This window comes from Peromyscus californicus, unplaced genomic scaffold (genome assembly GCF_007827085.1).
Source record: "Peromyscus californicus insignis strain IS unplaced genomic scaffold, ASM782708v3 Scaffold_5__1_contigs__length_169319896, whole genome shotgun sequence".
NCBI lineage: Eukaryota > Metazoa > Chordata > Mammalia > Rodentia > Cricetidae > Peromyscus > Peromyscus californicus.
This window is the reverse complement of record NW_026294573.1, coordinates 57,187,097-57,200,654: the sequence shown is the minus strand read 5'-3', so window position 1 is coordinate 57,200,654 and position 13,558 is coordinate 57,187,097. Positions and strand designations below refer to the sequence as shown.

Sequence of the window (13,558 nt, the reverse complement as noted above, 5' to 3'; positions counted from 1 at the left end):
GAATAAGGAGAAAATGGGATATAGATCAAAATGCACAAAGTTGTAGTTATACAGAATGACTAAGTCTAGAGATCTAATGCATGAGGTGAGGACTATAGCCAGCTAAAAACAATATGCGTAGGAAGTTGACTGAACTAGATTTTAGATGCTGCTACAATATACAAAAACCAAATATGCCACATGATGTATATAGTCTTACGTTCTTGCCTAATAGTCATTTCATAATGGATCAAACACCATGTACTAAACCTTACACGCAAGTAAAATGACAGCTGAACATTCCTAAAGGCCTTTTCTATATCTACTTATATGGTCATGTAATTCTCTTTCAATTTAGTGATATAAATTATGCTAAAAGATTTTCTAACTAGGTTTTCTGATAAAATTCTTGGAGTAAATTCTACATGATGAGCAGTGTAATTACTCACTTGATACACTGTTAGATTCTACATGCTAATATTTCTATTTGCTTATACCTGCGAACCTATATTCACAGGTTGAACTGGCTTAAAATCTCCAGTATGCTTTCGAGGCACTACTTATAAGACTGTGGATATTAAGAGTATGTAGAAATTTAAGGTAAACTGAAAAATCTCTTCATCTTTTTCTAGGCTATATATATTCACACACACACACACACACACACAGATATATCTGTCTATGAATAGTAACAGTTGGCATTTATTGAACATTTCATTGGCTGCAAATACACTAAACATGTTGACTTATGTAAGGAGCAGCTCAGGTGTGAATGCATCCATCTTGATTTGGTGCTTCTTCAACAGAACTTCATTCAACTTTCCAATTTCTCCGACATCAATCTTCATGTTTTCCACTTCTGTGGGGATATACTTGCATTTTGCAAGAAAGCCATGTATTTGCTAGTTCCACAGTTATACATACAATGCTACATGTGGATTGTAATTTGTTTTAAGCTCACATATACCTATGAAGCATCTCCTTACTTTCTAATCTTGTCCTTCACTTACTTCCTTCAAATCAGAAAGATCTTCTCTATAGTGTGGCCTTTACAAAGATGGAGGTCATGAATGATTACAGTTCTGTGTGTTTTCTATCTCTTTAGTTTTGAGCTTTTGTCTTTGCTGTTTTGTTTTCTCAATGTTCTTGTAGTACATTACTTTTTAATTTCTTTGAAATGTAAAGAAAATTCCCCTACTCAATTTACTCTCTCGTGTCTTCCAATGTATTCACTTGCTTCTTAGTATCAGGACACAGATCAGATCAGAAGCTGTGTTAAAAACCTCACTGTAATTTTATGACCACTTTTTAACTCTAAATAAGGTTACATTCTGAGCCACTGTTGGGTAAGACCTCAACAAATGAATCTCCAGGACATAATTTAACCCATAAGATCTTCTCTCCTTATTCTTCCTGTAATACGAATTACTAAATGGTCTTTTAATAAAAAACCCAGAACCAGATATTGGTGTGAAAGCTGTAAGGTCAGAGAAGCAGAGCAAGCCACAGCCACCACCTCTTCCCTCACCAACTTCCCTCACCCTGAAAAACCTCAGCCTAGGCCTCTAGCCGAATGAGCTTCCTCAGCTGAAAAGGCTTTAGTTCCTGTTTCCTCACACCTTATATACCTTTCTCTACTCTGCCATATTACTTCCTGGGATTAAAGATGTGTGTGCTTCCCAAGCAAAGGTATGAGATCTCAAGTGCTGGGATTAAAAGTGTGTGCCACCACTGTGTGGCTGTTTCTCTCCTAGACTGAGTCAATCTCATGTAGTCCAGGGTGGCTTTGAAGTCAGAGATCCAGACGTTATCTCTGTCTCAATAATGCTAAGATTAAAGGTGTGTGCCACCACTGCCTGGCCTCTATGTTTAATCTATTGGCTTGCTCTGTCCTCTGATCTTTAGGCACATTTTATTAGGGTACACAATATATCATATTTTCCTTATAGGGTCTTAAGGCAAATTTTTAATTCAAAACGTGTAACTTGTTTTTCCCGGTAGATCCATGATAGGTCTCCTAAAATTGAGTTACATATATTTTTTTTGAAGTTTTTCTGTAGTATTCTGTATTTATCTGCCCGTTCGGCCTGTTTAGGACAACAATTCAGTTCCCAGTCATAACCAATCTTTTTATCACTCAGCCTAGTGAGTTAAGAAACACAGAATAGCATTAGTTCCCAAAATTACATTTGTGCTCTAACTATACTTCCTTGAGCAGTCCTATTATCTTGTTAAAGCTTTATTTCCTGTGTTCTATTAACTCGGTGCTCAATAAAGTTACTGAGTTCCTTTCAGCCTTTTTTGTCTGCTCATGATGGACTATTCCCTTAGCATGCAGCCTGGTCACATGGTGAACATTCACTACAGTGAAAAACAGCAGGTCACAGGACACAGGGAGTTTAAGCACCAAATATGCCAAGCTGACTCTTCTGCTGAAGCCTGGAAAAAAGGTTTACATGAATATACCCACTAGTCCACTTCCCCTCAGATGAACAGAACTCAATTGACCTCAAAGTACAAAGCAAAATCCAAAAGGATACTATCAGTAAAGGCCTCTTAAGCTGCCTTTGCAAGCTTTGAGAAAAGGAAAATCTGTCTTTATTCTGTGGCTCCAATTTTGCTCAATAGCAAGGTGAAAGAAATGCTCTGCCTGCATTCTGTCAGAACCCCTTAGTTTCCTGTCTTAGGTCTAGAGGTTTGCTTATGTGGGTTATTCTGCTCCAAGAAGCAGGGAAAAGGAGTCAGCAACAGGAGCTAAAGCCAGGGTCTTCCCACAGCCCTCCCTTCCCAGAACCTTCACTTTACACTCCAAGACGACTCCCTCATCACAACTGACATTCTTTTTGAAAAGTTGGTTTTTACATGCATTTATTTTTGTGGGGGTGTGTGTAGAATTGTGGTTAAGTATCTGTGGGGAGGCTAAAAAAAAACAATTTTGGGGAGTCAGTTGTCTCTTTCCAACATTGTGAGTCCCTGAGATTGAACTCAGACCATCAGACTTAATAGCAAATGCCTTGCCCAGTGATTCATCTCACTGGTCCTACATCATTCTTAGTAATAAAAACTGGAGTCTCGCCGGGCGGTGGTGGCGCACGCCTTTAATCCCAGCACTCGGGAGGCAGAGGCAGGTGAATCTCTGTGAGTTCGAGGCCAGCCTGGGGTACAGAGTGAGTTCCAGGAAAGGCGCAAAGCTACACAGAGAAACCCTGTCTCGAAAAACCAAAAAAAAAAAAAAAAAAACTGGAGTCTCAGCTACTTAAGAAGCTGAGGCACCGGGTCAGAACTATTGAATCCTGAAGCTCTTAGGTCCTAGACAAATATATGGCTGAGTGGTTAAAAGTGCATACTGCTCTTCCAGAGGACTCGGATTTGGATCCCAGCAACCATATCTAGCAGCCTGTAACTCTAGCTCCAGGGCATTTGACACACTCTCCTGGTCCCTACAGATACCCATATATATGTTTTGTAACTGCTTTGTCTACCTGACAGAGCATGACAAAAAGTTCACGTGACCTGTCTAATCATACAGTGGGTTCTTTATGACACCGGCTTTGTATCTTTGTATCTCTGTAAAACTTTTTCATCATAATAATTCAAAAGCTAGTTACTGCATTTTGTTGTTGTGGTTCTAGGGGTTAAACCCCAGGGTCTAGTTCATACTAAGAAAGAACTCAACTACTGAGCTAAAATCCATAGCTAGCCCTTTTTCTAACTTTGGTTGGTTGGTTTTGTGTGTATGGCTGTATGTATCTCTGTGCATCCACATGAATGACTAATACCCATGGAGGCTAGAAGAGGATGCTGAAGTCCCTGGAGCTGGGATTCAAACCCAAGTGTTACAGTAGCATGAATGTAACTGACACTCATAATCTCATAGGGAATGGCACTGTATGGTGTGGTTTTATGGAGTGAGTAGGGCTTGTTGGAGGAAGTGTGTCACTGTGCGGGTGGGCTTTGAGGTTTCCAATGCTCAGGATAACATCCAGTGTTTCAGTCAACTTCCTGTTGCCTGCAAGATATAGGACTCTCATCTACTCCTCCAGCAGCACATCTGCCTGCCTGCTACCATGTTCCCCGCCATGATGATAATAGACTGAACTTCTGAAACTGTAATCAAGCCTACCCAATTAAATGTTTTCCCTATAAGAGTTGTTGTAGTCATGGTCTCTTCACAGCAATAAAACCACTAACTAAGACACCAAGTCTTCTAGAAGAGCAGCCTGTGCTTGTAAGCACTGAGCCATCTCTCCAATCTCTTGATGTAATTTTAAAAAGAACCAAATTTATATTCTAACTGAACAACCATTAAATGGCTTTCACACTAAAAAAAGAGGTCGCACTATTGTTCAGGTGTGAGATAGTAAAGCATTAAACCTTAATACCTAAAAAATGGAGGGAAATAATGGGGAAATAAAAGTAATCAAGTAAAAACTGAATTCAAGGTTCTAAAAGTAACATCAAGAAACAAAACAACTGATTTAAGAAATTGAGGGCTAGGGATATACCTTAGTGGGACAAAGACTCCTAGCATGTGTGAAGTTCAATTCCTAGAACTAAAATTAAAAGGAAAAGTGAGGAAGGAACAGAAGGGGAGGAGAGAGAAGGGGGGAAGAAAGGGTGTGGGAGGAGAAACTTAAAAGTACTAAAAGCAACAGGTTTAGTAAATATTTAAACTAAATAAACTGAGTGGTGTGCAATTCTATATTATATAAAGGATTATCACTGTTTTTAAAGAAAAGCTAATAAAATGACTTATTTAAAATGTCAACATTTTCTATATTGTAAAATGACTTAAAGCAAGATGTACTAAGTCTGTTTCTCTCGAGGCAGCCAAGGAATACAGCAAGACATTTTCAAGGCTTGAGAAAACACAGATAACTTGATTAGCTCTCTACACCTTTAAAAAAAAAATTCTTGCCAGGCGGTGGTGGTGAGCACCTATAATCCCAGCACTCAGAAGGCAGAGGCAGGTAGATCTCTGTGAGTTCAAGGTCTACAGAGTGAGTTCCAGGACAGCCAGGATTACACAGAGAAACCCTGTCACACAAAAAAAAAAAAAAAAAGAAAGAAAAAAAATCAAAAAAATGTTTTATTAGATTTATTTTCTTTTATATTTATAAGTGTTTTGCCTACATGTAAATGTACCACATAATACCTGATGCTCAAGGAGGTAAGGAGTGGGTATCGGGTCCAATGGAACTGGAATTATGGATGGTTGTGAGTAACCACGAGGGTGCTGAGAATCAAACTGGGGTCCTCCAGAAGAGCAACTAGTGCTTTTAACTGCTGAATCAATTCTCCAGCACCTCTCTACACTTGTAATGTGAAACTGTCCCTCTGAGTTATACTTACCCAATAATACTCTATTCAACATGAAAAAAAAATCTAAACTTCAGCCTAAATACATACTTACTCATGTTATTGTCCACTGACAATGGTTCTCAAAATTTCAAGTACTTTTTATCATCACAATTTTCCAATCATATATATACATATATGTGTGTATATATATATATTTACAGTAATACACATATAAATGTACATGTAAAAATAAATAGGTCAAATGAACTTTTATATATGTACATATTTATATAAAGGTTCTCATACACACACACACACTCAGATAATCATAATCTTCAAAGAGAGGCTGGAGAGATGGCTCAGCAGTTAAGAGCACTTCCTATTCTTCCAGAGGATCCAAGTTTGGCTCCCAGCATCCTCTTCAGGCAGCTCACAACGACTTGTAACTCCCTCGCCAGGAGATCTGATGCCCTCCTCTGGCCTCCCCCTACCCACATGTGACAATACATTCATACAAGCACACACACACATTAATATTTTTTTAAATCAGGGATCTTCAAAAGGATAACAAAGAAATGTTGAAATAAAAGTGTTTGTGTTTTTAACTTACTGACTGATTAAATCGGGTGCCACCTTACAGCCATCATCTGCCTCCTCTTCCATATCAGAGTCCAAACCATTGTCACCTTATAAAAAAAAATGAACTACTGAAAACATGTTTATAAAATGATTTTACCATTATATAAAAAGTGCCATCTTTAAAAGATACAAGTTTAATAAAGTAATAAAATATTTTTCTATTACTTGTATTTTTTAAGATTGATTTTATCTATGTGTTTGTATGTGTGCATATGTGTGTGGGCAGGTACATATATGCAAGTGTCCACACAGGGAGGATGTGGCATTACAGATGGATATAAGCCACCCAATGTGGGTATAGGAAACCATACTCACATACTCCAGAAGAACACCAAGTGCTCTTAATCCTAAACCATTCTCCAGCTTCCAGTGTTATATTTAAAATTGAGTTTTTCATTGTCTTCCCTTTATCAATCACATACAAACAAGAAGGTGTATGTACATAATTAGGGACTATATACATAAATATGTATATATTTCCAGAATTACAAAATGCATTAAATTCTTAATTTTTGTTGTTGTTTGGTGTGCATGTGTGTGTGTGTGTGTGTGTGTGTGTGTGTGTGTGTGTGTGAACACGCACGCATGCGTGCACCTACACATACACAGTGGGGAAGCTGCCTGCAGAGGCAGATGATATCAGATCCCTTGGGGATGGAGGTATAGGGAGCCACCTGATGTTGTTTGGGAACCAACTCCAGTCTTAACCACTGATCACTCTCCAACCCCATTACTTTACATTAAAAAAAAAAAAATCAGTCTCTGGAAATTGAAAAGATCTGCTTTTGTTTCTTCTGTAATACAAATGAGAAAAACCTCTCAAAGTTCCAAATCAAACCAAAAAAATAAAATAACTTGAAAATCCAAAATTCTAAAAGTTATCCGTATCAAAGAATAATCTTTGTTTGGGAGACATAAATGCTGGAAAATTGCAAACAATTCTAATATTACATCTAAGTCTTGTTGGAACAGGAGAAATACACAATAGTTCGTTATAAGTTATGAAGAAAATAAAGCAGAAAATATCTTAATTATTTTAAAGAAAATGTAACTTCTTGGTGATTTTTTTACAGTACTTCTGATATTTTTTTAATTCATTTTATTATAATATACAAACATGGACTTATTATATATTAGTTGGGGAAAACTATCAAATTTGGGGGTTTTTTGGAAAGTCTATTCTCATACATAAATTTTATATTTCAGTACAAACATAAGTAAAAATATTCTTCAGTGATTCCACAATAACGAAATTAAAGACACATTCAAGCAAGAGAAAGAAAACCTCAATATTTATGCAGAGAACCACTTAATAAGTTTGCAGAATGTAAAAATATTCATTCTTACCCTCAAGAATCTTCAAGATTTTTTTTTCAGACAGGAGCTCTAATTGTTCCTGGCATAGTTTTTTAATTTCTTCTACTGAACAGTTCTAAAGAAAATGACATTTAAAAAATGCATTTATGTACTATAGCTCCAATGTAAACTGGAAAACTGCAATTATAAGAAAAATTCCAATTAGCAAAATCTTATAATCAAACAAATTAAAGCCTCAAGAATATTCACATGAACTTTTTTATGGGATGAAATCTGAAAAGCTGTCACTTGACATGAAAATTTCAGAGATTTGAATGGATTTATTAGAAGGAAAAACTGAAGTACAAATCAGTCTTCCAGATACCCTTAAATGTAGTCTATTTACCTTACTTAATTCTTAAGATTTAAATCTTCAGGGAGTGACTAAATGAGTTACTCACCCTTACTATTTGCTTGGGCTTTCTATCCATAAAATCAGAATACTACGTATTTCCCTAATGTTTTCAGGAATACATACAAGAAAACACGTACAAACTTGATGAAACATAAGCTACTACAAACTATTGTTGTAGACTGTTACACAGCAGCATGTTATTCTTAAGTACTAGAAAGATACCTTATAAGTCCAACTAGTACCATTACCGGGAAATAATAAAATTATTTCCACAGGGTCAATAAATGACTTGCCTAAATATTTTTCTTTAAAAAAAAATGCTTCAACATATAAGGTCACTTAAGGTTCTTCAAATTCTCTTCCTTGCATTCTTTCAAGTAGCTTGTTCTAGATTAGAACATCCACTCACACACTACATTCAGTGAAATGACTGCTACACAAGAAGGTTCTCTTTCCACGTGTGTGCAGCCTCCTAATCCAGCAAAGTACCTTCAGCACATCAGGAAGCATCTTCTGTAACTTCTTTTCTCCTATTATACAGAAGCACTGCTGGAGCATTTCCTTTTTGTCTGATATATAGAAACTAACTGGTTTTAATGAAACAGTCAGATCCAGTCCACCTTCTTCAACATCACTGTGCTCTGCCAAGAATAATTCCTTTTCCAGAGTTGGCAGAAGACACTTGGTTTCCTACAAGTAAAAAAATAAGGAATTATTAAATAACACTATTTAAAATACTTAGAGTGTATGCATGACACCATCTATTGTCACTGAATTACTCTTCATTAAACATTTCTAAATTCCTTTTGTTTGCACAATTATCTATCTAAAGTCCGAAGAGAAAATGTAGTTGTTCATCACTCCTTAATTTTACTCTTCACTCTGCAGTTAACACAAGGAGTTTTAATAAAAGAAAAACATATCTCAGAAGACACAAATGAAAATACACTCCATAAGGACTATTTCCTAAAATTTTAGACTTGAAGCAAGTAGGAGATTCCTTCAGGGGCCATTCATCCAAAAGATATAAATGCTTTGTCATTCTACTTAAATTCATATAAAGAAACAAAACAGCAGCAAATGTTACAAACTACAATTAAAAAGCCACATTCTAACCACAAGCTATCATTTTTAAACTGCTGTATGATTTACTCATATTCAAAAGGTTCAAATAGTTTCAATAATTTAAGACATTTCTGACAATTATATTTCCTATTCCCCATAACTAGTCAGTCTTTCTGAATCTACTTCCAAAACTCTGGTCCATAATCTTTCCTAGATTATAGCAGCCATGGAGCTGCATTCCCCATATTCAGTATGAGACTTCAGTTTTGTATACCATTACAAGATGAATTTTCTAGAATGGGTCCTTACTTATCCTAATTTAAAACCATTAAATGATTCCATGCTGTTCTTGTGATACTACGTTCCACCTGGCCCTTCATGCTCACTTTTTAGGTTCGCAGCACAAGAACCTTCTCTGAATTACTCAAATACACACCTCCTTCCCTCAGCTCATAGAGGTGGGGCTTCTGTGTACCTTTTCTATAAGACTGCTTTTCCTCCCTCCTTCCCCTACACTCCACCATATCACACGATTAACAAGTGCAGATGCTTATCAGGTATGAATCTGAAAGGCCACATGAGGTGGGAAAGCATAAAAGATCTCTAATAGTTTTTTTATTTTCTTTTTTCAATTTAAAATTGTTTATTGCTGTTATATGAGTATACAATGTGTGACTTTACACTCACACATGGCAGTCAAAGGACAACTTCTGAGAGTAGGTTTGCTCCTTCCACAGTAGTTTCAAGGATGGAACTCAGGTGCAAGGCTTGTGCAGCCCCACTGAGCCATCTCACTGGCTCTTAAAATTTCTTTTATGAGCGTGCTTTTTTAGGGTAGGCAAGATGGTGCCCATCTTTAACCCCAGCACTAGAAAGGGAGAGGCAGATGGATCTCTGTGAGTTCAAGGCCACCCTGGCCTACACAATGAGTTCCAGGATAGTCAGGGCTACATAGTGAGGCCCTGACTGAAAACAAATAAAAAACAAACAAAAACCAATTAAGCCTGTAAAGCCCTACCAATGGTCAAATTCTGATAAGCATGTAAAGAAAATATTATGAACTACTGTGCAATATACATAAACTTCCCAACTCAATCCACAATAAAAATTAAAGCTATAGGCTAGTCTAGTTAAGATTTATCCCAGCACTCAGGAGGCAGGTGGATCTTTGTGAGTTAGAGGCTAAATACTATCAGGATAGCCAGGGCTACATAGAGACTCAAAAATAAACAAAAATATCTACCACAAAGTAAAAATACTTCATACAACACATAGATCCAAAACACCAGACAGGGCTTATCCCAAGACAGTACATACAGTTTAGTATCAACTAGCTTACCAATACTTAAACAACAAAATTACACTAGCTGATACAATCACATAAACAGCATGCCAGGAAGTCACATGATAAAGACATACCCACCAGTTGAAGAAAATTCCCTAACCTGACCAAAGCCACCTTTCACAATTTGTCCCAAATATACTTACTGGACAACATTAGAAGAGTCCCACTAGAGCTCAGTGCTAGAGCATTAGCCTAGCAGGTTCAAGGCCCTGGGTCCAGTACAGAAGGAAAGGAAGAAGAGAGGAAGGAGAGTCTTACTTTAAAAACAAAACGGGAAGAGAATGCCTGTTGTCACTGCTACTATCTAATACAATACTACACTAGATTTTGATAATACAAAATTAATAACAAAAAAGTGCTAAAAAAGTAAAAAGTCCAGTATGATCACAATATTACAGAAAATCACTAGTAACAAATACTATGACTAGATAGAAGAAAAATCATATAGATAGTTGTACCCACAAGTCCCAATTTAAAGCTGTAATGTTAAAGAGTATGAGGCTGGAGAGACGGCTCAGCAGTTAAGAGAACTTGCTGCTCTTCAGAAGATGGAAACTTGGCTCCCAGCACCTACAATGGTCTTAAAATCACCTATATCTAGCTCCAACAGATCTCATGCCCTCTTCTGTCCTCTCTGGACACTTGCATTCATGTGGCACACACTTAAATGGGACACACACACACACACACACACACACACACACACACACACACTTCTTTTTTAATCTTAAAAACTGTAAAGAGTCGGCAAGGTGGCTTGGCGTGTAAGGGTGCTTGCTGCCATCCTGACAACCTGAGCTCATGGAGTCCAAAGGGACTCCATGAATTGTAGAGAACCAACACCTGCAAGTTGTCCTCCCACTCCACAGTTGCTATGGCACACATGCACACACACACACACATCCACAAAATAAATAAATGTAAAATTTGTTAAGTATTAAAAGAAAATACAGAATTATTTGACAAATTTTAAGATCTTCCAAAACACAAAATCTGGGAAGCAAAAGAAACTACCAGCTCTGGCTACAAAGAAATCAAAGGCTCCAGGACCGCATAAACAAAGTTGCAACATTTTCTGTATAAGCTACACAAAGGTTTAAAACTAAAGCTTAATATAAATACGTGTAAGACTTCTCAGTGAAACACTGAATAAAAGAACAGGCAAAGGATCTATACAACTATACAAGGAATCAAATAGAAAATAAAAATGTAAACACATTCAGTATCACTATTCATCAGGAAAATACATATTAAAACAATGTTAGCCGGGTGCAGTGGCACATGCCTAAATTTAATCCTAGTATTCAGAAAACAGAGGCAGACAAATCTTTTTGCATTTGAGGACTGCCTGTTCTACAAATTCCAGACCAGTAGGGACTATATAGTGAGACCCTGAATCAAAAAAAGGGGGCGGGGCCGTGCGGTGGTGGCGCACGCCTTTAATCCCAGCACTCGGGAGGCAGAGGCAGGCGGATTTCTGTAAGTTCGAGGCCAGCCTGATCTACAGCGCGAGATCCAGGAAAGGCGCAAAGCTACACAGAGAAACCCTGTCTCGAAAAAAACCAAAAAAAAAAGGGGGGGGGGGGTAATATTCACTTGGCCCTTTAGTCTGATGACAGCTCTCTGAAAGAAGACAGACAACAGGAATGGTGCGGTGGGACACACCTGTAATATCAGCATTCCAAGGACGGAGGCAGGAGGATGGATGCTAAGTTTCAGGCCAGCCTAGTCTACAGAGCATACATACTGCAAGTTCCAGGATAGCCAGGGATACAAAGTCGGGGGGAGGGTGTTAGGAGGATAACATACACTAGTGAAGATTTACAAAGACGAATATTTGTAGCTACAAATCAGTAAAGTCTTTCTTTAAAAGCATTTGGTTCTATTTCCCAGCACGTCTGTTTTGCTCTGAAAAGGTTTCGGTTCACAGATCAAGGGTTTAGTCCATCTTGGCTGTGAAGCTCTAGGATCGTGAGCATGAAGCATTTGAATATATCATCTGCAGCCAGGAACTAAAGAAAAGAAATTCATCGCTTTTTTTTTTCAATCCATTGCTTTTTAAAACGCATATACTTTGACATTGCAATTTCACTACTGTAGCTCTATGCCTATGCAACTCTTGCACAAGATCCATGAACATGTTCCATTTGGTATTTTATGTTAAAATTAAGAAAACTAAAAACCTAAACATTAATCAATACAGATATGTGGATACTGGGAAGTCCCTTAATCACATCACGTATGGAAGGAACCCCATTCAGTGCCGGCATATTACCCAATTATGTATACGTAAAAGGAAACCATTAAAAAGTGGCTGCATATCAACAGAAGGTATGCAGATCAAGCGGCAGTACGAAGGGCTTTCAACTTCTGCCTTAATCCCGTTTTCGATGGATTTTAAGAACACCTTCGTTTAATTGTAAGTTACAAACTACTGTTTTTAAATGGGGGTATCGCCACAGGTTGATGACGCACAAAAACATTTTTTGGTCCCAGGTGTTGAATTCAAATGTAAGAACTATGAAATTCTTGCACTTGTGACTGTGGGTAAAACTTTTGAACTTGGGTCTCAGTTTGAATTTTTTTTTTCATGTGTAATGTGAAAATAATCAGAATCCATTAAAACGGTAAGGTATGATCAGTGCTTACACCGGCATTTGTTAACTAGTTCCCGACCCCACGGAGCCTCTACCGAGATCGGGAAAACCACGAGTAAAAAGAGCCACGAAAAGTTTAATAGGAAAGGGGTACTTAGCAGTAAATTCAGAAACTTGGAAGTTCAAAACATGGGGACGGGTTCCACCGGACTCAGCACAGAACCGGCGGCCCTGGGGACCCCGGCACTAACAATGAGCTCCGGTGCGCGCCCGCCCGGCTCCGCAGCCCGGCTCTTCTGAGGGGCCGCAGCTCCGGGGACCGGCGCGAGGCGAGGCACGCACCTGCTGCAAGGAGCCCGAGACGCTGGAGGACGAGTCGGTGCTCCTCCGCTTTCGGCGTTCGCTCCGTTCCGCGCCGCCCGCCACACTCGCCCCGCCGCCGGCGCCCCCGCAGCAGCCGCCGCTCCCGCAGCCGCCCGCGGTACCGCCCAGCACGGGCACCAGGTCCGGGGCCGCGAGCGCAGCGGCCGCCTCCTGCCCGCTCCGCTTGCGCCGCTTCTCCCGGGAAGACTTCTTCCCCGTCATGGTCCCCGCACCGCAACCATCGGCGACAGCCAGCCGTCTCTGCAGCAACAGAACACCGCTTCCGTAGCGGCCGGCGGGGCTGGCGCAGGATTGACGTCACTTCCGGTCCCGGCGCGTTTCGCAGTGTGTCGTTTCTGGAGGAGGGACTCGGACGCGCCGTGCTCGCTGCTGAGGTGGTCTTTCGTTCGGAAGGTGACGTGTGGGCCAGTCGGGCTCAGTGTGGTTTTTTTTTTTTTTTCCAACCTCAGCGAAGATCCGAAGGTGGAGTTTTCCAAAAGATCTTTGCCTTGTGGGTAACTCTTTGTAGTGTTTCTCAGCTTACAAAAACGTTCGTGA

The 13,558-nt window shown here is 39.1% G+C and overlaps 1 protein-coding gene across 24 annotated transcripts in view; it reads right to left on the bottom strand.

Annotated features, from left to right (window-relative positions):
* Caap1 (caspase activity and apoptosis inhibitor 1) overlaps positions 1–13,321 on the bottom strand; it is a 101,656-nt gene extending 88,335 nt beyond the window's left edge. For 17 of the 24 annotated variants that reach the window (XR_008213573.1, XR_008213574.1, XR_008213583.1 and 14 more), the window contains exons 1-4: positions 12,980–13,318; positions 8,120–8,320; positions 7,267–7,351; positions 5,891–5,966 (exon numbers count right to left, since the gene is read on the bottom strand). Coding sequence is in view for 9 of the 24 variants with exons in the window: in XM_052715609.1 (XP_052571569.1) it covers positions 5,891–5,966; positions 7,267–7,351; positions 8,120–8,320; positions 12,980–13,222 (605 nt within the window). In the remaining 15 variants the exon portion in view is untranslated. Of the gene's footprint in view, positions 1–5,890; positions 5,967–7,266; positions 7,352–8,119; positions 8,321–12,979 lie in introns of all 24 variants that reach the window. The other 7 variants (XR_008213584.1, XR_008213585.1, XM_052715608.1 and 4 more) reach the window with 3 other exon arrangements.
* Between the last annotated feature and the right edge of the window lie 237 nt (positions 13,322–13,558).